The 25,808-nt window shown below is 34.3% G+C and overlaps 2 protein-coding genes across 6 annotated transcripts in view; one reads left to right on the forward strand and one right to left on the reverse strand.

Annotated features, from left to right (window-relative positions):
* LOC136040785 (uncharacterized) overlaps positions 1–6,174 on the forward strand; it is a 57,491-nt gene extending 51,317 nt beyond the window's left edge. The window contains exon 10 of the mRNA XM_065725113.1: positions 4,437–6,174. Within this exon, the coding sequence (XP_065581185.1) occupies positions 4,437–4,753 (317 nt within the window). The 3' untranslated portion in view covers positions 4,754–6,174. The remainder of the gene's footprint in view (positions 1–4,436) is intronic.
* Positions 6,175–18,493: 12,319 nt separating this feature from the next.
* LOC136040784 (uncharacterized) overlaps positions 18,494–25,808 on the reverse strand; it is a 74,330-nt gene continuing 67,015 nt past the window's right edge. For all 5 annotated transcript variants that reach the window (XM_065725110.1, XM_065725111.1, XM_065725112.1 and 2 more), the window contains exon 6: positions 18,494–19,439. In XM_065725110.1, the coding sequence (XP_065581182.1) occupies positions 18,697–19,439 (743 nt within the window). In that variant the 3' untranslated portion in view covers positions 18,494–18,696. The remainder of the gene's footprint in view (positions 19,440–25,808) is intronic.

A 25,808-nucleotide genomic window follows, 5' to 3' on the forward strand; every position in this document is an offset into this window, starting at 1 on the left:
AGGTGTGCATCGTGTCATACAGGGGCTATCCTACCTCCCTTTCCCCGTTCATTCCTGTTTCAGTGCATATTTTTGGACTTTTTTTTTAGCTTAAGAGAGTGAAGGAGAGGTGGGGGCTTGGTGTTCTTCCTTCCCTTAAAAGGTCTGCATATGTTATCTCTTCGTATGTTTTGCCTTAGTTGTGTTAGGAGCAAAAATGAAGAAGGTCTGGAAGTTTGATCCTTTTTTTTACCATTATTCAGTTGTCAAATTTCAGTTGTCTATTAAATTGATTTTTATATTTATTTACAACGAAATTCTTGGTGCCAGGCTGCTAAAAACTAAGAGCCCGATATGCCACTAACCAACCATTTACCTAGGTCTCTCCCTAAAGTTGTGTCTGTTCAACTTCCTTTTAAAGGAATTAATGCGCAGGGTTTCAGGGGTAATATCTCTTGGTAGACTATCCCAAACGCAGGTACAGTGTCTCACAAAGCTGTTATCCAAATACTCAGTGCCGGTTCTCTCTTCTTATAGGTAATTTAACCATACCGTGTGACTGCATCTTTGCCCTGTTGGATTGGCAAGCGGCGGAACAAGTAGAAACACGTTCTCGGAAGGAGAGTGACGGATATACTTGTAAAAAACAGCCATTGACGCCACGTCAAATCTCTCACTGAGGCTCTAAAGCTACCTGATCGGTACTAGAACTCACCCTTGAGCCCCTTTTTGAGTTCTTTGATATGGTGCCAGTTGGGTTTTAAGAGTCCTTGCAAAAGGGGGCATCCATGTTGTTTCCTTAATGCCTGCATCATATAGAGGGATCAGACAACTTTTAATTTCCAGGAGATCCGACTGTAGCGATAAGGAAGCTTGTGCATGGTCATCATATCTATGGACAGCTGTATTTACCATGACTTCGTCAACCAAGTGTTGCAGATGGAAAATGAGATTATCTCCAATGTCATTGCTATACACCAGGAAAAGTGTGGATCCGAGAATGTTACCCTGCGAAACACCAGCCTCTACTTGACGTTCATTTCAACCCATCGAGAATCCTCAATACCACGCTCTTTGCACTAAAGTTTGACTGATTGTCCCGTTTTTTTTTTTTTTTTAAAGCTATTTTTAAAAGTACTAAAAAACTAACCCCTCATATACGGAATAATTTCTGTTCGTTTTAAGTTTAATGTTGCTCCTAACTTTCAGTCGAAAAAATTTGTTTTTTTTTTATTATTCATATCAAGGTGCAGTGAAGTTCGCTGGACTTTTGGAGAAGAGTAGTTGACACGGTCGAGGGTGGTATCTGTGCTATGATGAAAATAAGGGACTTTTTTGTGTTATCACCAAGACTCGAAAAACTCGCCAATGGCCTTCGCAAGAACTGCCATCTTTGCCTGAGGATCGTGAATTGTATTCCTGCTGGTCTATAGGAAGTGAATAGATGTAATTCTCGTATTGTAGCCTGGACTGGAGAATCACACCATCATCGTGCCTTTACAAAACTTGCTCAATCATCGTCTCTCTTAGACAAAAGTCACCGTTAGTGTTCGTTCTGCTGTGTTAAGATAGCTTTTTGCACTACATGTTGAACCAGGGAGTATCTGTGCTTGGTATCTGTATCCTCTTAGATGGTCTGGGATTGATAAGTCTCCGGAGACTCGTAAGGACCTTCCTTGAAGAAGGTTTTCCAATTCTGGGCAGCAAGCGTTCGGCGAACACTCTCCCAATCCCATCTGAAATGCTTGATAAGTAATGGGGGAATGCGAAGATTACTTCTGCCTATAACATGCACATGGACGCTTGTTGAAGTATGAACAATCTGCTCAAAAGAGTCAGGATGACTTGTAAGGAATAGATCAAGACAAGTTGATTTCTTAGGGCTCATGTAGGTATCAAAACTATCAAACGTAATACCAAGAATTTTAACCTTGTCCTGAACAGTGTGGCCAATATCTTCAGCAAGTGGCAATTGACGTTTTAAAAACGACAATTTCGTTGCAATACCTTTAGGTAGGTTTACTGTTCACTTATCGTTGAGGTCACACGTTAGTGTAAAAAAATATCTGTGAGAGTGAAGGCGTTAAATGAGATGACAGAATTTGCTGTGCGAGACTAGACACCTTGTCAGCGACTTTTTAAAATTCGATGAAAAACAAAGAGCAATATCTGATCATTACGCAACTTAAAACAATGTTTCCGACCCATTAGGAAACTACCTGTCCTTTGGATTAATATCTATCGTTTGCCCATTGCTCTAACATCTTGTAAATTTATTTCATACCAAAGACTGTTGAAAGCCTTTATTATACTATTAGTGTTATTTTGCCACGATTATCAACGATTTGTAGATGCTTAAGCACTTCATCAAACAGTCGGATCAGGTCATATATAGTACTATGATCTGAACGAAAAATCAATTCGTTGAAGATTGATATTAGGCTCATTATCCCCCCCAAAAATCTCAAAACTCTAGACAATATAGACGTTTGTGAATTTAATCAGAGGTAATTTACCGATTGAGGTTTCTTTCCTTTAGGTACAGCGATCAGCGATAAGATTAGTTCAAATATCACTCGGGCAAGGTGCTTTATGAGGATTAAGGCTACTGAGTTTCTTTTCAACTGTACCGACCTCGAGAAAAGGTATTTCAAATACTGCAGGAAGATGGGGTATGACACTAAGGGGTGGATGGAGGATGGACTTTAAATAGTAACATTTCCTCTTACGATAGGTAGTCACCATAGGTGTAAACTGTAAAATTCCCTCAGCCATTGGTAGGACCATATCAGTGCTTCAACTCTTACCTGAAGAATTTAATAATAGAATCAAAATACAACGAATTATAAAATCAAAAGCACATTAAAATAATTATTCAATTTATCTTGGCTGAGATTAGTCTCAATAATGCTTATAAGGGTCTGCTTACCCGTGTTGACCAAATGAAGGTAGTCAGGAAAATTCGACCTGAAACCTCGTACAATGGAGTGAGCTACCGAAATCATTGTTCTGGCTCTGTAAATGGATAGATCTGAAACAGTGAACTTAAGTAAATAAGTATCTTGTCCTCTTTGTGCAAGTTAGAACTGTTGTGCAAGTAGAGAACATAAACCTGCTCTGGGCTCCGACACAACGGATTCCTGCCTTTTTTCCAGCAAATAGTAGACTTGTTAAAATCACTAATGGGATCCCTTTTTCAATTTTCTCTGCTGTTTCCTTTCGTGTTCTCGGCAAATTTAACCTCTCAAGGTTTTGTGTTAGAAGGTATAAGTTGAGTCGAATGTTATAGGTAAGAAAGTCTAGTCCGAGTGCCGAACAGAGAAACACACAATTAGGTTACATACTTGACAAATTGGTGTCCGTAATAATGAAAGTTACAAGAAAATATATATTAGGTTACGATTTAACAATTAAAAATTGAAAGCTATAATTTAAGAATTTATAAATTGTTTCAAAAACCACAGCGCAGTTTACAAAGAATAACGGTGTGCATTACTTGAATATCCAAATGGCATTTGCGCTTTTTAATGCGATGATGAAATGCAACTGAAGAGTTTGCTCTGATGTAAAAAAAAAAAAAATTGGGATAACAGTCAGCTAGACTTTAAGAAGTTTATGCTGTTAGATAGAAGTTTGTTCTATCAGTTTTCTTATAACAACAAACTATTAATATCATGGATAGTAAGGAAGTTTTGTAAAATACTCTTAGTGAACTTATGTTGAAAATAGGCAGAATATAAACTGTGTCATATATTTCATGAATTAATGCTATAATGCCATCTGTGTATATACGTGTATTTTCTACCCAGTAAAATGTAGGCTGCTGTTTATATCTCGTATTACTCAGGCAACAAATCTTGAGCACCGTGTCTGTTGTCTCTAACCATGAAACTACTCTCGCCCCGTGCCCGCGTTAGATAGTTTAAGACTAAATATGAAAAAAAAATCAAACGCAGACTTATTTGATTTAACATCTGAGAAAGCTATTAGTAGGTATTTTGTTAGGTAAACATTTTTTCTTACTCCTCAGAGTATGGTCAAAACAATTTTAAACTTTTAAGTACTAATCGGATAACCTAAAACATCAGTAGTATTTCAGACCTTGAGCCGGGCCAAACCTATTTATGGTTTATAGGAGTATCACAGGTACCTCAAGACAGGAGCTTAACATAAGTATGTCGATCAAATTCTTTTCATTTAAATTACATTTTATTTCTATGCAAATTTAGCTCCCTTTTTTATCGGTGAGAAAATCCCATTTGAAATTGGCCTTTAAAAGCCAAACTGTTTTAAAATGTGTATCTCTTTCCACCCGAATCTAATTGTTACCCTGCGCCCTCCTTTCAAAACTGATTTAACGTTGTTGCTTTTTCAGTCTACCTTTTTACCATATTTCTTTTCTGGCTCTTTAGGTTCAGCTAGAAACCAGATATAAAATATTTTCTCTTTTTTTATAGGTACTCTATATGCCAAGTGTAAAAAAGAAGGTATTGAGCTCTCGCATAAAGCTTTCCCTTCTGGTAAACCTTGGACGCATGAAAGTATGTTAGTTGCCTTGGACGCAGTTCTGATGGGGCATTTAAGTATAAATCAAGCCTCTAATAAGTATAATGTGCCCTATTCAAGCCTGTACAGTCGCGTTAAGAGAATTCAAGCCGGTGAGGAGCTAGATATAGAACAAGATGAAGAATTATATGATGATGAATATGATGAACAGTTAACTCTAGATGCGTCTATGAACGATAGTACCAACGATCCAGTTTTACAATCGTGATGAATTTGGCCAATTCTATTTTAAATTTAATGTTTTCCATTGTTTTTCTGGACTTGATAATATTTTAATATTTTAATTATGTTTCACTGGATGTTGTACAAATGTTAAATTGAACAAGATTTCCAGAAATGAAAGACTGGTGTGTATGTGCTTCTAAGCTGTGTGTATATTCCCAAGGTTATATTTTAACCTTTTAGTCTCTAGAGAGAGAGAGATATATATTGGTATATTTAAAAACTACCGTAGCATAGCTAAATTCGTTTTTTTTTATATAAAATCATACATTTAAACAAAAATCACACACTACAACTCAGCATTGAAAATTGATGTGAAGGAAGGCACAAGTGAGTTGGCGTAACGATTAGTTCGTACTTTAGGGGGTAGAAGTTTATTTTGTAACCGAGTTATATTTCGGTTTTATTTTTCTTGTTTCTCTTTCCCCGTGTCTGTTCACGGGGCAAATTATTTCAATCATAATCATAGCAGAAATTCCTTCTTGTATTGACAATAATGCCAAAATTTTCTTTTAGTTTCCCTCAATTATGTCTATTCATAAAAGGTACTTTTGAAAGGGGTGGTTACCTGTCAATAATCTAGAGTATCCTGATTGGAGTTCGGTCTCGGTTTTCTAACATCAACTCTTACTCAAATTTAATGTAGTGACCAGAACTTTATCGACGGTGTTCAAGTGTCTTCAGTGTTGTCACGTTTATTCTTTTTTCCCAAGTTTTTTGGTCTAATAGTATACTTATTGGGGCATATCTCTTCAAATATGATAAGAGTCTTTTTTTTTCAATTCCCTTCTGGAGTTATATCCCAAAACATGGGGAATTTTCAGTTCTTTGTTTTATTTTTATTTTATTTTTTTGGGGGGGGGGGAATCCTTGAATAATTGGTATCGATCCGTGTTTTTCTAGGGTGTTAAATTTGAAGCCTTGGTTTTTTAGTTCTTTTTGTCTTTGTTTCGTCTCTCACAGTCAAGTTGTTTTTTTCTTCCTCTTTCCTGCATTTATTCTAAGCTTGATTAGTAGGCTACAGTGAAGATAGTTTAGTGGATACCTCTGTTATTATATATATATGGATTTTTTTTTGTATTTTGTTAAGCAACTGAAAATTGTTCTCTTCTACTGTCTTTTTTCCTTATTCTTCTTTCTATTTGATTGTTTGATAATTAATCCCGCATATTCGTATCTACAATCTCTCTCTCCCTTCCTCCTCCTAAAAAAATGAATGTGAAACGTTTTTCGTGGTTTGGTTATAAAACAATTTGTTGTAGATTATGTAATTTTCGAGCAATATCTCCATCTTTTTTAAAGTAAAAATGTGATGTTATATTGATCGTATTTGATTCTGGTATGTTAGAATTCCAACAGCTAATATTGGATACCTTTGAAAATAGACTGTATATTCTTTTTGATAAATTGTCTTTCATGTTTTTTGTTTTAAGGCCTTCAGAATTACTTTTAATTCATGTATAAAGCAAATATGGAGTCTAGAAGATCTAGAATATACCAAAAAAACTCATAACAGTGGAAACTGCCGCTAGTGTAGGAAAAAAAAATCTATGACGCTCTTTAGGGTATGATGAATTTTCCCCTCGTTTTCTGCTACCTTAAATTGCATCAAACTTGCCTTTTCAGATCATTTGAAATGTATGTGAGGCTTATAAAAACAGAATTGTTTCACCTGTAAACCTGCCAGTTAAGAATGGGCTAGCCTACTTAACCTGCTGCGATTTTCTAAAATTAACGATTTAAAGCAAATATTAAAGAGTAAAAATATTCAAGAGCTAGTAGTATTTAACCCAGATCTTCTCATGTTAAATCGCTAAGGATCCCACTCTTTAAGTTTTCCGTTCTCTTTCGAGCATACTAGAATAGCTACAAAAGCTGCCACACTGCTCTTCGGAAATCCGTGGACGCATAAAACACTAAGAAATGAGGACTTCCTTCGTAGATAGTGACAATCAGCTTTTATATCCGAAAATTTAGGCTATATAACCGTCAACCATCTTCCTCCAGTAGAAAGAATGTAAAACTGAATAAACCATAGAGAAAACGACGTACAATAACTGATATAATGTTTTAAAAAAGTAATTTAAATAAATCTTAACGACACTTTATATGCTAAAACTTAGAACTTGAAATATTCGGATACAGATTTATTTTCTATTTGAAAAACTGCTTGTTTCTTGAATTTATTTGCTTACTAATCTCTTAATTAGAAAAAAATATTTGTATTCACTGATGTTTTATGACATCTCCGGGGCTAACGGGTGCCCAGTTTCACTGTAAACCAGGTATAAGCCACCTCAAAATTCTGTGCCGCGATTTTTTTTTTTTTTTTTTTTTTTTTTTTTTTTTTTTTTTTTTTTTTTTTTTTTATAATGATAATCTTGTAGATCACACTTTTAACATTCATGCCCTCTTGATGTCTTTGGGTGTGTTTACTTGTATGAGAGATTCCATATATTTTCAGGTATAGGAGCTGCTTTTATAGTCCCAGGAAAAAATCAAATTTAACAAATTTAAAATTTTCGAAATTAAATACACCGACTTTTTTTTGCGCCAAAACATCGTCTTTAAAAGAACCAAAGTTGACTCTTTACTGATTTTTTCTAACCTGATCATTTATCTAAAAGTGTTAAAATTGCTTTACCTCTGGAATGAGGTCCGATCAATTCTTTTTTTTGCTCATCATAATTTTTCTGGAAAATCTTATGTCTGTTCGGGAATATGTACAGCTCTAAAATGGAAAACGTGCTCTCTTGAGTTTTTGAATACTTCTAGATTGTTGCTTGGAGCTACCAAGTTTAGCACCCCATGTGTATCATCCTGTTAGTTAGCTGTTATTTTTGACGTTGACATATTGGAAAAGAAATAGAATTTCTATAAAAAATTAAAAAAAAACTAGAAGTTTATAGTTCAAGTACTTATGTTCTTGTTTTTAAATTAAGGACTTCACTTTATCATATAAGGAAATGTACCTGTCAAATACAAAATAAGTCATACTATTTTGAACAGTTCTGCAGAAGGTGTGTAAAAATTACGGAGAAAGCAACTCCAAAATTGCTGGTAAAAAAAAAGGAAAATTAGAACCTTACTGTGGAAGTTGTACTATACAGCAAAATTTTATACTATATAATACTGACCAATAGTGAAACAAATTTTATTTTGGGGGGTTTGTGTTTCGAAAGAGAAAAAGACGAAAAAAATTAAAATTCAGAGGGCTAGAATAGAAGAACTAAGGCACATGTTTCCAAACGATTAAACAATCTCATTTCCAAAGAGGAAAAAATACTCATATTCATACGACAGCTCAAAGCACACATCATTGATATGAGTGACAGCAAATGAACTTTCCGATTATAATCCATAAAACACAAAAAATTAATACTAAAAGTGATGGATTAAAAAGATAAAAGGAAAGAAAAAGAGTGGGAAGACCTCGGGTCCAGTGATGCAAGGTTATTATTGAATAATTTACAGAACATAAATTCTAGCTATTGCTTTGAAGAAGGGAAATGAATCCTACGGTCCCTGTTCAAGCATCCAGACAAACAAAAAAAGTATATAAACCATACCCAAAAATAGTTCTCTAATAAAACTTTTAAAGACACTACAAAATCGGGAAAATGTTTTCTTAGTGTCAAAAGTATTCCAAAACTTGTATTCATGGTAAACTAGTGAAAAGTGGGATGTGTAATTAGTTCCAGTATTGGGATGAAAGTTTCTGTTTACTCTGTGTCATATCACTGTTACTAGGAAACAAACTTAAAAAAAACAACTTTGGTATCTGTACTATTAAACATAAAAGTGGCCAAGTGTGCTATTACACATAAACAAATTTTTTTTCTTTTTGCTTTGTCTGGATTGGCAGTGAGCAATGGAAAGGAAAGGTGTCAAGCAATCTGTAGCTACAATAAGGAACATATGCATTTACTTGGTTGATAAAACTAATCAAATAATGTTAAGTGGGAATGTATGCTTTAATTTTGAAATGAGATAATGTGCTTCGTAAATGAATAATTCGTAAATCATGACTGGCATTCTTGCATGAAATAATTTTTTCGTTAACAAGAAAAGAAGACAGCGGTTCGTATAAATTCATATATGTAATCCCTGAACCGTTTAATCCTGAATTAAAAACATCGTTGATTTATGTGCAAAAAATAAAAACTATATCTTCTATCTACATTAAAATAGCTACTTCAACCGCAGTATTTCTGGTAGAATGTATCATATGATTAGAAAGCAAAGGAATTGAAGTCTAATCATAAATATAGATTAAAAATTAGTGGTACTGCTAAAATTGAACTCTAGAATGCACTAACTAGCTGTGTAGAGTTGAGAGGTATGGCCCAAAAGTATAACTGCTGCCAAGCAGAAAAAAATTGAAGTAAACCTCAAAAATATAGTATTTAGATTCTGTTTCTGCAATTATTGCGAATATGTATCAGGATCAACAGTATTGAAACCTGTAAAATCATTTATATATATATATATATATATATATATATATATATATATATATATATATATATATATATATATATATATATATATATGTATATATATATATATATATATATATATATGTATATATATATATGTATATATATATATATATTTATATATATGTATTTATATGTATTTATATATATATATATATATATATATATATATATATATATATATATATATATATATATATATATATATAATCGACAAGGCGTCCTCGGTGCAAATAAAGAAGAACAGCACAACTGGAACATCCATAAGACAAAAAAAACGGCACGGACTTCGAAGGAATCGAAAGAATTAAAGTAGGTAAAGATAACAAATTGAATTTTCGTTGTAATTCATGTTAATCTTCTTTAGATTGGCCTTAGGTCTTTCATAAACTACGAAACATGTGGAATCCAATACCATTTCGCCCTGAAATTCCGCAGTGATATAGTAATTTGAACATTTTGAAAAAATCGAGCACGATAAATTGGTCACTCAACAAACTTGTTGAGTGATCACAAGCAACCACAAACGACAAGACTTGTTATATCAAACTAACCCTGTGGTAGCATTGTTGATTGATAATTCGTTTGGTAATGCGGGGCCCAGAATTTGATTCTCGTTGCCGCAAGGTTGTGTGACAGGAGTTGCTACCTGTCTCTGTGGAAACCCAGCTACTAAAAAGTCGATTTGACGCCCTGTTCGCCATCAATAACTCCGGGGGATCTTCTTTTGTATTAAAATAACAATCATATGTGAAATCTTTTGATGTCTGATATTATGAAGTTATGATTTTTTTTTTTTTTTTTTTTGCCTGAATAGACACATATGGAATCAACCGTGGGTATATACGCGTTTGGGTATGTAAGAAAGAGAAAAGGGCCAGATAGAAGCATTATAAAGTGACTCAAACATTAGTAAAAAAGCAGATTACAATTGAAATGAAATAGCCGCGCTGAGATTTATTTGTTATGTTGTTTTTTTCATTGTTCCAAAAAATCAGTCAAATAAGAAAAATTGGTCAAAAGTAACTATCAATCGTTAGGGTTTAAAATGGATATTGCTTGCTTTCAAAAGCCTTTTTTTTTCTTTTCTTTTTTTTTAGTTTTGTTCATAACCGATTGACACAGAATTAGAATACGACAAAAATAGTTGTAATATTTAAACAAAATTTTGAGATTCTTTGAAAAACATTGTGGGTTGAGTGATTGCGTGTGTAATATTATTGCTGATATATTTGAAAATCAGTGTTGTTATAAATATAATGATTTAAACTATGTTTTATAAAACGTAACCTTACATTTGTATGTTTGTATAAGTATATCGGAAGGCTTGCAATTGTCAGGAGCTTTTTATTTATTTTCATTATATTAGAGATTTGGTGATTTCTGTCTTATGAATAAATGTAAGGTGATTACTAGGACTAGGTTTGACGTGTTCTATTTCGAAATGATCGAATAAAAAAAATTCCATTTAATATGTTTGGTTTTGCACTTATAGCAATGATTCAAAGCACATGGGACAATAGTAGATGTGTATCTGGGTTTTTCACTAATCCGCTTGTCCGAAATCTGGGTTTCGAATCCGGGTACATTTGCTACTGATTCTTTAGAAGGTATGATTTTTCTATTAAGAAATTCGGTTAATTGACCCATCAGAAGCCCACACAAGTCCATAGACCTAGTTGACGCCCCCCCCCCCACACCAGTTGATCGATCACTTCGAAGGGACATAGTTGTAAAACTTAGCACCGTTACAGCCCTATGGGAGGTATATGTTGAGTGCACAAGCAAAGCTGGTATGTATGAATATTGTCAGCCTTAATGTGTTGATGGTTTTTTGTTTATCCTCTGTTAATTAACAAAAAAAAAAACATTTCTTAAACTGTGACCTTGCTATTTGCAAACCACATGTTCTTAATTACCCTTACATTATAACGAAATAAGGCTTTTAGTGTATCCTTGAAAAGTCTAAAGTATCTGTTTTAAGTACAAATATAAAAAGATAAGATATCTTAGGAGTATACTCTTAGAGCCTTTCATTGTTTTTTAGCCTAGTAACTTGTGTGAGATTTCTGTTCATTTTGGTTGAAAGCAACTTCCATCCAAAACAAAATTGTTTTCAGAGTAATTTTGTTGCTATTTGGTTTACTGGAAATCTTTACGAACAAGATAGGTTCTATTTTTTACCTTCTACATCTTCTAAAATAAATTTCTTATCATTAAAAACGAAAAGGCGTACCAAACACTTCACAAATTGGTTAAGAAATGATTAAGATTCCTGTATTAAACCTTCGTCAAATTTTTGCATTTGCAGAGCTATTCCCCGTCTCCCCCGCAAATAATAGCCACTGCTTTATGACCACAGTCTACGAAAATGGAATCTCTACACCATAAATTAAAAACTATTTTACCTGATAAGACATTAAAAAATATAAACAAATCTTGTTTACAGCACGATTTTGTTGCGTAGATCACACAGTAAAACTGAAAAGTATAAATAAAACGACTAGGTAGCGTACTTTCAAAATTCGTTATGTTAACCTCAAACAACCCTCTAGCGTTTTGACATTAACTGCAGATACTACTCGCAGGAGGTGGGAGAGGAATTCAGAAAGAATGTTTTCCCCTCGCCCTCTTAAAAGACCGAGAAATAGAAGATAGTAGAATAATCCAATTTTTGTGGTCTTCTAAAGGGGGAGGGGGAAGCGTCCTAACCCTTTTTCATTCAAAATAGCAATTTTTTTTAATTAAGAAAAAAGAAATGTCTGACACATTCTAAAAGACTCTTGCCGGTTTAAAAACCCCTACAACCATGGATTTGCGTGTGTGAGTTTATTTTAACACATACGTCAATTCCTGTCTATGGACAAACAAGTGTCAATACAGCCTTCGAAGGTTTAGAGGGGAGAAGTGCCCCCCCCCCCCTTGAAAAATCCTTTTTAATTTCTTATTTGCCAAAAAAAGACCAGGTTTCTCATTTTCACAGTAAGACGGCTTTAAAGCTGTGCTGTTTGTTTTCCCTGAAATGGAAACAGTTGTTTACTTATAAGCGTTTAATTAAGAATTCTCTAAATTTGACGTTTTGATTCTTATATTTTAAAGATTTTACATGCAAACAGCCAGAACAATGGAAGTGGCAGAGGACTAGTTATGGGTTTTTAGCTATCGTGAATTTCAATGGGAAATATGTAAAAAGTTAAACTAAAATAGAAGAAATTAGTATATTAGAAATTAGTATTAGTAAATCCTTTGATTTATGAATTAAAATGAAATAGTTGTGGGCATCAAATCATGGCTAATTGTAGAAAAAGCAAAGTCAGATAGTCCAATTGAGTGAGAGGCAATTCTGGCATTAATCCCCCCCCCTTATTAGGATTGTATAAAAATGATGTTAGTTCATTTGTTAATAGATATGTCTATCTGTTATCCATCCATTCATCATTCCTAGGGAAGTAGAACCAAGGTTTGGTATTGATGCGATGGAGGAGTTTCAGTCCAATCCTACCCCAGCGTCCAGAGAAAGTGGAAGGGGTTGTCTTCCCCTCTTAGCACGTCTGCCAGAATGGGCGTTCAGATCCCATTCATATTTTATGCGGAGAGGGGATCCCTCCATTCTTGTCATTTTGATATTACTAGAACGCGTGGCCAAAATAGATAAAACCTGACGAGAAGGATGAGCCAGTCCTATACTCGGGCTTTTTTTTAATCCAAAGCCGATCCTACCTCTAGGCAAAAAAAGAGGAGGGGCTCATAATTGTAATTAGGACAATGTTGATTCGAATGATATGATCTTTGTCAATTCATATATTAATTTTTTTTTATGTTGGTTTAATGCAAAACTATTCCTCCTTCTCACCCCTTCTGAAAAGCAACAATTAATCCTCCATTCTCATATATTTGGAATTTGCAAAACTTTTTGTATTCATGGCCTAGACGCACTTTAATTTCCAGGTTGCAACAATAGTTGAAACCTAGTACAGAAAAAAATCATATAGATCCATTCCTGGAAGTTTCTTTCAATTTGGAACAAGTTTTGGGGTTAGCTAGAGTAACTGTGTCGTTTTTCCCCTAAATTCGTTTGTTAAAAAATACTATTTGATTAGTTATTCAATGCTATTTCTGAATGCTATAATTGCTACCTTTAAAATTGCATTCCATTCCCATTATCCCTAATGCTACGATATAGCCATAGGCTTTATACAAAACTTTGATGAATCTATTTGTTTTCTGTTATATTTTTTGCTTATTTCTCATCAGCAGTTGGTTCCAAATGTCAAATATTACCAATTAGGGGAAAAAACACAGATAAAATAAATCAGCGACCTTTTGCATATAGTCTAGGGCCACATCCAGGCATTAAGGCAGCTGGTACGCATTTACACGATGGCGATAAGTATATTTGGAAAAAGCCTTGGATGGTAAACCGAATGGTATGTTTATCTTTCAGTCAGTAAATTAGTTGAACGCTCAACAATATTACTGCTGAAACTTTTACCACAAAAACCTTAAAAGCTTGATTTACTTAAATCTTAAACCCTGTAAAATTATTAAAACATCAGGTCTCACCATAAGTTTAAGGCATTCAAAAATAAGTTGGAAACTAGGAGCGAAAAAAGAAGTAAATTTTGAGCTTCTAATCAGCGCTAGTTCAAACTTATTCATAGGCCAGAGGCTGAGTTGAGTCGAACAAAGGTTGATTTAAATGACTGTTGAGATACAGAAGTATTGAGCTGCAGGGGTTAACTAAAATAACGGTTGAATTGTACGAGGTCCAGTCCTAGTGTCACGCTAGGATCGGAAAAAGAACAGGAGACATATCAGTGCTATATAGGTTAAATGGCATTCCGGTTTCAGGTTTTTGACCTAGTGATTCCAATCATACGCTTTTCATTTCATTCTGCCACAGTTTTTGAACAGCTGCAAGCTATTTTGAAAATTTCCAAAAGTTTGTTTTTGCAATAAATTTTAACTATTAAGATAAAATTGAATAATAGCTAACATTCCTCAATCGGCACTAAATGAGAAATTTTTTCTCGCTAAACAGTTTTTTATCAAAAACACCCTTTTTTTAATTTCCGCTATTATGAGCCGTGGTTCGGCTCTTACTAGGTTGCAGGTATTGCTGCACCAATGAGCATTTTACGCATAATCTTGGCAAAAACAATTAAAATAAGAGCAAGTAAGAATCTGTTCAAATAAGTTCTTTATCCTCAAATACATGACTAATTTTTAATACCGAAATCACCAGAAAGATCTGAGGATTCTTTTCGATAGACAGTTCCGGCGAAACTGAATTCAGTTCTTTAGTCAGGGCTCCTTGGCAGCAGTTAAATAGACTCAGCACCCTTGAAATTTAAAGGCTACCCAAATTGGGAAATATTGGTGCAAAAGTTGGTTCTTCAGCACTTGACGGAGCTAAATATGAGGCAGCGGCATGCTTGCATCGGTATTCTCGAAATTTAAAGGTATCTAAAACAGTTGGTGCGGATTAATAACTTCCGTGCTCAGGAAAATTGATAAAAAAAATAGGTAGATAGCGTGTTACCAAATATCGAATAAATCTACCTGTGGGAGCATTACCTGCTAATTTCAGTGCTAGGTAAAATCAACAAACCAAACATGTATTTAGAGGAAAGGGGAAGAAAAAGTAAATATTCTTACAGTCAAGTGATTTCTGTGTCTAATAAAGTTATTAGAGATTTTCGAAGTAGTATTTTATTTTATTTCTCCCGGGCCATACTTAAAAGAGAGAGTTTCAGTAATGAATTTGGTAAAAAAAAAACAAAAAAACTGAGTTAATCCTGCTGTTAACAATTTCTAGCTGTGATTTTTAAGTTTTATTATTAGAAACGTGGAGGTAGATAGGGTGTCTTTAATTTTCAAAATATAAATATATACTTTTCTGGAAATGAAGCTTTTTCTGTTGCATAATACTTTTTTAACATTAACATACAGTGTCAAACAGGATTTAAAGTTTGGAGAGCAGTGGCGGTTTTAGGTCTCATAATATGGGGGGCAAGATATACCTTAGGAGTTTAAAAGGTACTTGTGTATTGTTCAGAACACAGTCAGTAAGTGAAGTTAGGTTCTTTCGTGAAACAAACTACGATGCAGGTATATTTTATGAGAAAAACCGGTTTCATAGCCACAAAGACAAAACTGAATTTGTTTGCTACGCATAGTGATAGAAGATAGTGTCTGAATATGGATTTTGAAAGGAAGATTTGGGATTTGCCAAAGACTGAAAAAGAGCAATTATATTTTTACAGGATAAGGGGTTGTTGCCCACAACAAAACACTACGTCAATGGTCACAACATGACTTTATACTCTTACGAGAAGGAATGTTTTTGTTCCTTCTGTTGCTATGTTTAACCTAACCTGAACCACAAATATAATTCTGTCAACTGTGTTCTGAATAATATACAAGTACTGTGTAAAAATATAAAATAAAAGGAGTATAATGACAAATGTCAGAAAAACTGGGGAAGGGGACGTGGCAAAATTTCGTTAAAATCTTAGGAGGGGGGACAATTTCCCGAATCAAGTGAAAATGACAATGAAAACTGAAAAATGAGCCATATTGTACCAAAAAATAAAGATAAATTAAAGAAGACTGCTCCGTTTCTGTGAATGTTTGAATTATGCAGGCTTATCTCAGTTTTGGCTAGATTTTTGAAGAAGCTAAATTTCAACTGGGGGATGGGCAAACCGGGGAAGGGGGCAGAGGTCTGGGAAGGGCAGTTGCCCACCCTGCCCCATATCAAATTAGACCCCTCTCGAGGAGTAGCTGCCCCCCTTGTCCATCCTTGAACCGTTATTGTTGAAGAGTTAGGGAAACTTCATTTTACATGTTATTTTAAGGAGACGCTACTACTACTAACTTTTAATTAAAGTATGCGCTAATTGGAAACCGCTCTAGGGTCTTTTCTGTTTCTACCTTACTGACGTTAGCAGGTTATACTCCAGTCATTACCTCATGCGCGGGAAGATGCCACCTTCCTGTCTATCTTGTTTAAATGATTTTTTAGGCGTCGGGACTAGCAAGATGTCAGAACTGTTAACTCAGTTCTAAAATCCAGATTTTAGAACTTTGTCCACTTTGTCAGTCCACTTTTTGTTAAGAAAAAAAAATCACTGAGTAAGAATTTATTGCACCCCTATGCCTTGGCCTTTTGGACCTATCAGTAAATCCGGGCGTGTTTGTAATGCAATTAAGAAATGTTTGGTTACTATAATCAGTAATGGCAATGGAGGTATGTAATCCAGGGTTTTGCAATTATAGTTTGAGCTCTACAAATCCTGCTTTCATAGCAAAACTATTCAAAGGTCAAAATTAAAAATAGCAACATTTTATTTCAACAATTAATACAAACGCACCAAAAAAGATCACAGCAGCATTAAACCGGGATGTTATACGTATATTCAATTGTTTCAATTTTGTCAAAATACAGTTTTATGAAACCTCAAAATTAATTCACTGAAAGTTTAGTTTATTAAGGAGAATTTTTAGCCTAGCCTAATTCTGTCTATCGAAAAATTCAACTGTACCTCCATTGTAACTAAACTTTATACAGCTCGTGGTGAACTGGTAAAAGGATGAAATCAAAAATAAAAATTTGCCGAAATACGAATTTTCAGATAAATAAATTTTCTTCATCAAAAAAGTAAGGTTAATACACAATTGCTAATCCAAGAAAGCCCCAATCTCAGATACGGGAGACTATGAACCCCCGTTCTATGGGGTTCAGATTTAGTTCTCACAGAGAAACTTTTGAATTAAGAAGGTTTACACAAATTTTAAAGGATTTTTTTCAACATTCTACCTGACAAAGGGAAATTAAGTTAGGCTAATTAGTATTGTTTGGTGATTATCAGAATTTGGAGTTCATTTAAAACGTGTCCTTCGGCATTAATGTGTGTTAATCTTTATTAATTAATTATTTACTTTTATTATTTTAAATGAAAAATTACACTTTTAATCAGAAAAATTCAATTACTTTGAACTTTAAAATCAAACTTGTCAGTAATATAACAACATATCTCAGTTAAACCTAGATGAGGTCAGCATCGCTTGTGGATTATTTTGAAGGAATCCCCTAGTTTAGGTTTGATCCTTCAAATTTGTTACTTTGGGAGGAGCTATCCATTTTTGTTTACTAATTTAGCGAATTTTAATTATTAACGGAATCTTGAAAGGCTAAGGCTGTGGTCATCTATTGAAAACTATATTCATTTTCACAAAGCAAATCTTTCCTTTGTCCAAAAAAAAATGAAAAGAAAAAACAATTCAGTATTTATTTAGGCTTACTGACTCTTCTAGACTCTGTAAGCTTAGTCAGCGTCAACCCAACTCCAAATGGGTACTTGGAGAAAGGTGTCTTAAAGTACAGGATAACTGCCCCTCCCCTTAATACACTTCCCACATGAAGGGTCAAGAAAAGGAGATCAGCACCAACAGTGAAGTCCAATGCCATATCTTTTACATTTACGCTTTAATTTTCCAAATCTCACGTCCTGCGAGCAAAAAAAAAAAAAAAAAAAAAAAAAAAAAAAAAAAAAAAAAAAAAAAAAAAAAAAAAAAAAAAAAAAAATAAAAAACCAAAGGAAACGGCTGTCATTTGAGGTTGATGGGGGGAGAGGCATTGACCCTTCCCTGCTTCTTAATTTAAAATCTTGCTTCTGTATTTGAAATTCACCTTGTGCAACATATTTTAACACTACTATTTGGGTAATATGCAGAAAAAATATTCGTCTTCGATAATTTTTTAATAATATAAAAAAATTTAATTCTGATCTCTGATTACACTACTTCTAGAGCCTTTTCGGACGCAGACACAGTAACTGAGTGGCTCATTCCCCAAATATATTCATCCAATTAAACAAAGCACCAAGAAAAGGAGAAAGAAGTTTCATTACCAGTTTTACTTTATTTTACTAATTAACTATGGAAAAGATTTATTGTTCTTCTTTCGTTGTTTGCTTATATGTCCAAGCAGGAAGAAAAATGTTCAAAAATTACAGCATAGGCTTCTGAAAAGGAACCGTTTACCAGCTAAATGGTAATTTTTTCGTGTTTTGGGTGATTAAGTTTTAGTATCAGGGGTAATATTTAGGATATATGAAAATGAGTTGGGCAGTGAAGTTAATTAATTTGGCTTCTTAACCAATTATTTATACAAAGGGTTAACAATCAACTCCAGATAACCAAAGTCAACGAATTCTCGTAAATCTAGACCATTGATTTATATAGAAACGTATTAATGAAAATCAGAAAATTTCCAAAAAATAGATATGATGGAAGCTGCTCAACCTGCATGAAATTCAGTAATCTTAAAGTAGTGCATGATATAAGCACGGTATAGACAGCTTTGAAAAATTTCAATGAACAATTTGGTTTCATGCAAAATCTTTCCTATCTTCCACCTGAAAATTCACAGGTAACTCATCTCTATATCATTAAAGTCAGAAATTTCCGCATATATGTTTTCTTCTTCTTCTTCAAAACAAATTGCATCGACCACTCTCCCATATGGCGACAATATCCCTTCATCAATTGGGAATGTCTTTTTGGGCTGCTCACTTCGAGACCGAAATTTCATCAAGTTCTTCAATTTATCTCTAGAACTATGTCCAATACTATTGTTTTCACTGTCACAACCCGATGATAACGAGAGACGACTTATTGACAAGCGATTGGCAACATTTTCTATCAAATCCGGGGGCTTTATATCTAAACTTTGAATGTCTCTTATATGCTTACTACTTCCATCAATCTTTGAAAATGAATTCCTTGTGAAGAAAGGCTTGACAATATTTGCAGGTGAACCGATTCGAAAGTCGAGACCAAACTTTCTTTTAGGAATATCACTTTTTGAACTTATTATTTTCCTTTTATCACAAAGGGCAGATTCAACTAGTTTAGTATGAGATGATGCATCAGGGAAAACGGGAAGGGATGCTTTGATTTGTTTCCGCCAAAGTTCTCCCCGATCACGGCACAACGCCAACGCTTTTTCATACACATGATCTTTCTTCCTTCTGTCAGGGACGGAAAGGCGTTGCAAGCACCATCCACAATGGATGTCGACTTCAATCATCCTTGGGCTCTCCAATTCAGTGACATTGCAAGCTAAAATGACTTCAGACTTCTTAATGTTTTGCAGTCGTAATAAACCTGAAAATGCAGATTTTGAATTCTTTGCGTAAAAAGTTGTCTGTCAGGTTTACAATGGCTCCAACAGGGCGGGATATTATCGTAACAGCGGCATTAATGCTGATAGATTTCGTCACTAAATACTATCAACAAGAAGTTACGAATAAATTGATCATGTTTCTTTTTTTTGTAGCGATAATTTTTTATTTAATCTAGGGGTAACCTTATACAGATGCCATGAGTAAAGCATCGAAGCTGTTGAATCCCATATATCATTGAGTTTTGATCCAAAACAAAACTTATATTCACATGTGATCATTCTTTATAGAAATTAGTTTTAAAAAAGCTCTTTCCACAAAAAGAAATATTTTTAAAAAATTAAAAAGGTACGTTAAACATAAGACGAACGGAAATAAAATCAAATACTAATTAAAGTGCAATACAAGCATAAGTGAAACCCAAAACGTGAAGGAATCACAAGAATCACCTCGAACATAAAACAAACTAAAATTACCGCAAATAGACATCGGCCTAACGTCCTCAATGTCATCTAAAAGACCAGAACGCCATTTACTGAAAACAGTTTGTTACTTCGAGGGGTATGTTTTTATTGGTCATAACATCAAAAATAAAAAAATAAAAAAAATGACAATAATAACGAAAGATTACTATAAAGAACTAGTGAAATGTAGATTGAAAGTTCAGTACATATTCATTTTTGAAAGTCTCAGCAATTTCGGATTTATTAACATTACAAAGAGAAAACATTATTCTTTTGATAACACTAGGGCTGTTTATTAAATCTACGATTTGAGATGCAAAAGAAACAAAGTGAAGGAAGTGCTTTTCTTGTTTCTTATTACATACATTTGAAAACTACATTCTTAAACTCCAACTTGACATTCTGCCTCCATACAAAGACATTTTTCAACGATACACCTTCTTCTTGATACACACTTCACAAGGTCACACCCAGGGGCGGGGTAGGCCTTATAGCCCCCGAAATTTTTGTCCGACATGTAAAGGATATCAAAAATGAATATGAAAAATTTTTTATGCCTTTTAAAAGTTTTTTCTGCCCCCCTCCCAAAAAAAAAAATTACTAGATATGGCCCTGCCACTTCATAACATTAAGCTACCTAAATTTCCAACCCTTTGTTTTAGCATGGAAGGGACTCTTTAGTGTTGTGTTCTTCCATATGCCCCCCTCATCTTGATTTTTTTTTTCAGACCATTTTAAATTCCCTTGCTTTTCTAGAAGAAGTTATGTATCCCCATTCAACTCCATCCTATCCTTTTACGCAACTAAGAAACAAAAAAAAACCTTGCTGCCATAGTTATATGGGTAAATACATGTATATATATAAGTAAAACTGAATCAGAGTAAAGATTATTTTAGCAGAATTGATCAGAAAAAATAGTTATTCATACACGATTGCATTTAGACTAAATAATTTAGATTGCATTTAGACTAAATGTTGACGAAAAATAAATAAATAAACAAATTAAATAAAAAGTAAACAACTAAAAAGTAAAAGCCAAAGAATTAGAAGTTACTGAGTATCAAAAGATTCCCGAAGCATTTTGTGGTTAAGGATGTACTTGTAAACAAAAAATTTACACATTTCGCAGTTACAGATGAATTTAACGGTGCAATGATTGACTAAGTAGGTGGGATGCTAAATGGCAGTGAATGGGGATGTGACCCGCGGCCACATCCCCATTTGGAAATAAGTATTTGGAAGTAAACAATTTTTAAGGGGGGGGAGGCAAACTACATAATTCTGATTTAGTTTAAAGAATTGATTAAATTGAAAGAATCAACGATTTAAAAGAATAGTTTTGAAATGCCAGGAAATCTAATACACACCTCAAATACTTTAAAACAGATCTTACGAGAAAAAAAAATGGTTTAAAAACTTTCAAATGTAAAGGAGGCAATTTTGCCTCCTTCGAAGATCTTGCTGCCTCAAACACAGCCTCATGGTATTTATTTTTCGAAACAATGCAAGGCGATGTGATGCAAACATATGTACTTAAGTAAATATATTTAAATACTGATTAGGTATCTACTTATTTATTATAATTGAAGATGGTGGAGAGCAATTTGTAGAAGGCTAAGGCAACATGGCAAGACAAATCTACATTTAAATATTTAGAAATGCTACTTGGAAATCAACTTGCTCGATCAAAATCAAATAACGTAATCAGCCCTCAATAGAGACTTTACATTGACTTTTTCATGACGTAAAAAAACTTGCGTAACGTAAAATTCTAAGCAAAACTTTAGTCTACCTGGCACTGCCTACGTTCCAACCAAAATTGCTCCGTAATATTACATAACATGACGGAAAGTCTTAAGTTATGCTAGTGTGAAAGATCCTACTTCGTAGTGTGAAAGAACCATTACCATCTACGCCCTACATTTGTGGTTAAAAAAGCAATATTTTCTCACTAAATTGAGTTTTTAAATAGCCTTATATTCCTCACCATATTAATTAAATATTATAGCATTAAACAAAACTTAAAATGCCTATTCTTGTTCGATGAACAATTTGCGAAATCTTCTCCCAAAATAATCTCAGAAATTCAATACCATAACAGCATCGGATGAACGCAAAAAGACATTTTTGGTATAAACAAGTTATACGAGATGTCACCTCAGCAGCCACGATTTGTCTTTTTAGGAACAGTAAAACAATTATATCTTCAGGTTTTAAAGAGGATATCAATAAAACAAATTTATAGTCTGTTAGGGGGTTCGAACTGCATGATTTTCAAATTTTCGATGATTTTATTTCTCAGAAAGCAAATTCATAATTTAGAATTTTCTTAGTCTCATCAAGGATCATTTTCTCGTATTCCTCATATAAATATTCTAAAGAGATTTGGTTACTATTAAGTTTATAGATAAAAAACTATAAGAAATTCAAAACAGGCGGAAATTAAGCTAAAAACAAGCAATTAAAAAATAGTAGGTGACGCTGATAAAAATTAAAACGAACAGGACTCACTCGAAATCTCCCAGGAACCTCCCTCCTCTTCCACTCGTAACTTAAAATGTGGCTCTAAAAACTACTGAAAAAACAACTTATTTTCACTAGTTTCGTGAAACCAATGAAAATAATATGTTGTTTTGAAAATGAAAAAAATTGCAATTACTGACTGGATTTCAGTAAGGTGCAACGTAATACTTCAGCGCTACGGGAGGGGGGGGGGGGCAGCAGCCCTCCTTAGGCTTGGGACAATTTCTATTTCTTTTTAGTTTTAAGATTTTTTTTTCTTATTTGACTAACTTTTTTCTTTTATTTTTATAACAGTTTCCTGTTAATATAGGTTTCCTTATAGATATCGAGAATCTTTGTGACACTGCCTCTCTTACAAGTTTCTAAATTACCTTCCCCCTTTCCAGAATGTGAAAAAATTCCAATTAAAAAAAAAACCTAACATCTTTTCCATTGTCTCCCCCCTGATTAGAATCTTGTGTACGACCCTAACTCCTTGAGTCATAAGATTTTCTTCAAGCAAAAGTTTTGTGATTTTCAGCGTGATTTTTGCGACACGGATGTCTCCCGACGTCCGACGTCAGAAAACTGAAAGTACCTGTTCTTTCTCAGTCTCTATTGCTAATTTCCGACAATTTTGCTGTGTGAATTTTATCAGATGAAATTAACAATACTAGGGCTAAATAAATAACATTAAAATCAATCAGGGCCGCGTCCAGGGGGAGAATATTCCGTATAAACACCCCCCCTCCAACTCTTGTTCCGAAGCGTACAAAAATAACAAAAATATATGTAAACAAATTTTTGCACTCAGAAATGTTGACAATCACTAATCTATTGCAACTCGTGAATGTGAAACGAGTATATGTCACAACGAAGAAGGAGTTTGGGTAGTGTTAGCTCAGTTTCCGAGTTCGTTAAGCGAAGAGCGTTTGTAAAATGGGGCGATTTAAAAACGAAAAAGGAAATGAATCGACCAAGAAAACCGTTAGTTCACCCCTTGTAAACGAGGGTTGGTTCGCATACTATTGCATCTATAAGGCTTTTTGTTTTGTCTTCTACAGTAATGCAATAGAAAACCAAGCATTTAAATATATAAAGCAACACATTTACATAATCGATCAAATTTTTGATCAAGTAACTTAAGCGTCTAAAAAATAAGATCTAAACGATGATTTTTCTTCCCTGCATATACGTCTATGACATTTTAGTGACAAAAATCAATGTCTCTATGGACAGCGAGCAGGGCTAAACCACTCAGTCGTATTTGTTCCGTTGAAGTTCTTAGCCAAATTTTTAGCCTTCCAAGTGTAGAAATGCTTCTTCCCGAAGTAGCTGTACTGAGAGGCAACGCTGCAAAGACAGCCAAGAGAACAGAAATATGTGGAAAAAGGGGGAGTTGTATGTGTGAACAGAAGATAGGCTTTTCTTTCATCAGGACTTTTCCCCATTTGCTGCTCAACCAATTGCATTAATTAGTCTAGCTCAGGAAAATATTGCCATATGACTCCAACAAAGACTCCGACTTCATGGTGTTAGGATCAACAAATAAAATCTTAGAAGGGCCAAGGATGCAGAGATGAGACAGCAGATTCTGGTGGACTCCAAAGCCCTATTTCAGCTTCTCGGGAAGAAAAAATCTAGAAAAGAAATAAACAGGGAGGCTCTACTGTGAGCTAGCAGATCAGGATCCCCGAGATGAGAGTTCTTTCTACCTCTTTTTTGTACCCCCACCCCCGAACAAAATCCTCGATAAAGCCAGCACATGTAGCATTAATCCTTTTGACACATGTATACATGAACCCAAAACAATCCTAACTCCTCTTTATATCAACAGTATCAGTAATTACCTCATCAACCTCCCCGTGCACCAAAAGACATAATTACACCGGTAATTTTAAAATGAAACATTCCGGTTCTATTCTGAACAAGAAAACATTTGTATTCAAAACCACGCACGAGAAAACAACCATTAGGTGGTATAATTATAGCTTTAGCTTAATTATGGATTAATTTATAGTGCAAAAATTTTCATTTTCTGTAACTGTTACAGTGATTCTAGTAGTTACATATAGGCTGTCATTGAAAGATAATAAGGCGAAAGCTGTTGACAGGTAAATAATATAGTAGATTGGTCTTAATTCTGACTTAATTTTGGCGACAAGATGTTTTATATTTATATATGTTCGGGATTCACAGTTCTCACTCTTTCTTTTTGTTTTCCGATTTATTTGACATGTTTTGTCTTCCCATGCTTGTGCATTACAGATGAGGCATCCGACACTTTCTTTGTAAAGCCATTTAAACTGTGGAAGTCTGAAAAGAAATGATATTTTACCCCAGCCATTCTCATTTTCGTAACTGTTTCAAGTAGACACCGTCCACTGAAGCTTCTTGCATCCAAAATTCAAATTAATATTGCTCCAACAATTGTTTTCGATTTAGCCAATTATTAACTGCTTATCTCATTGATTAGTACAAGTGGCGATCTTCACTTAAGATAAATAGTATTTATCATGAGTATCTAAAGGGGAGGGGTAAAACAGAAACGTAACCCCTATCCCCTTGGAAATGGCAAAATCTTCTTATACTCTGAAATGTCCTGTACTTTTCTTCAAAAGAAAAACAAATAATCAAAACACCCCTTTTCATCCCCCTTTAATGAAAAACATTTGCGGGGTTTTGGTCCCCACGCCATTGAAAAATGTGCGCCGGTGCCGTTAGATTTGGTGCCATCTTTACAGACAATGTAATTCCAGACCAAAGGGGCCATAAAATTTTAGTTTCATCCAAAACATGAGTTGAACACAATCTTTGCTTGGCAAAAATATTGCTATTGGTCCAAGCCAATCAGCATCCCCATCTGCTATGCCTCTGATGCTTAGCTGATATAATATGACCAAGGCCATATCCAAGGGATGGGAGGGGGAGGGTAAGGGGTTTAAATGCCATCCCCCTCCGAATTTTTTGCCAGACTTGTATAAACGTAGCCAAAATGCATATAAACACATTTCTAATGCGTTTTAAAAATCTTTTTTGTAACCTCCCCAGAACAAAAAATCCTGGATAGGCACTTGACTACGGCTCTGTCTTCGTTGCTAAGTCTATGCTCCCGGTTCTACCTACAATACACACAAGGGGGCTTACTGCGTAGCGTCTTAGTCTAAAAATCTTTTTTCAACCTTGTTATAACAGCCATTAAATCATTTAGTCCGATATTTATCTTTATGCCATACATCGACCATTAGGTTTATAAATAAAAACCCACTGCTGGGCAAAGTGTCATCTTTTATCCAAATAAAGGAACTGCAGAACAAGCTATAGTTTCGTAAACGACGTAGAACTGACCTTCGACTAAATACTTATGTCGCAGTGACACTAGTTT

The sequence above is a fragment of the Artemia franciscana genome, chromosome 21 (genome assembly GCF_032884065.1).
Source record: "Artemia franciscana chromosome 21, ASM3288406v1, whole genome shotgun sequence".
NCBI classification, from domain to species: Eukaryota; Metazoa; Arthropoda; class Branchiopoda; order Anostraca; family Artemiidae; genus Artemia; species Artemia franciscana.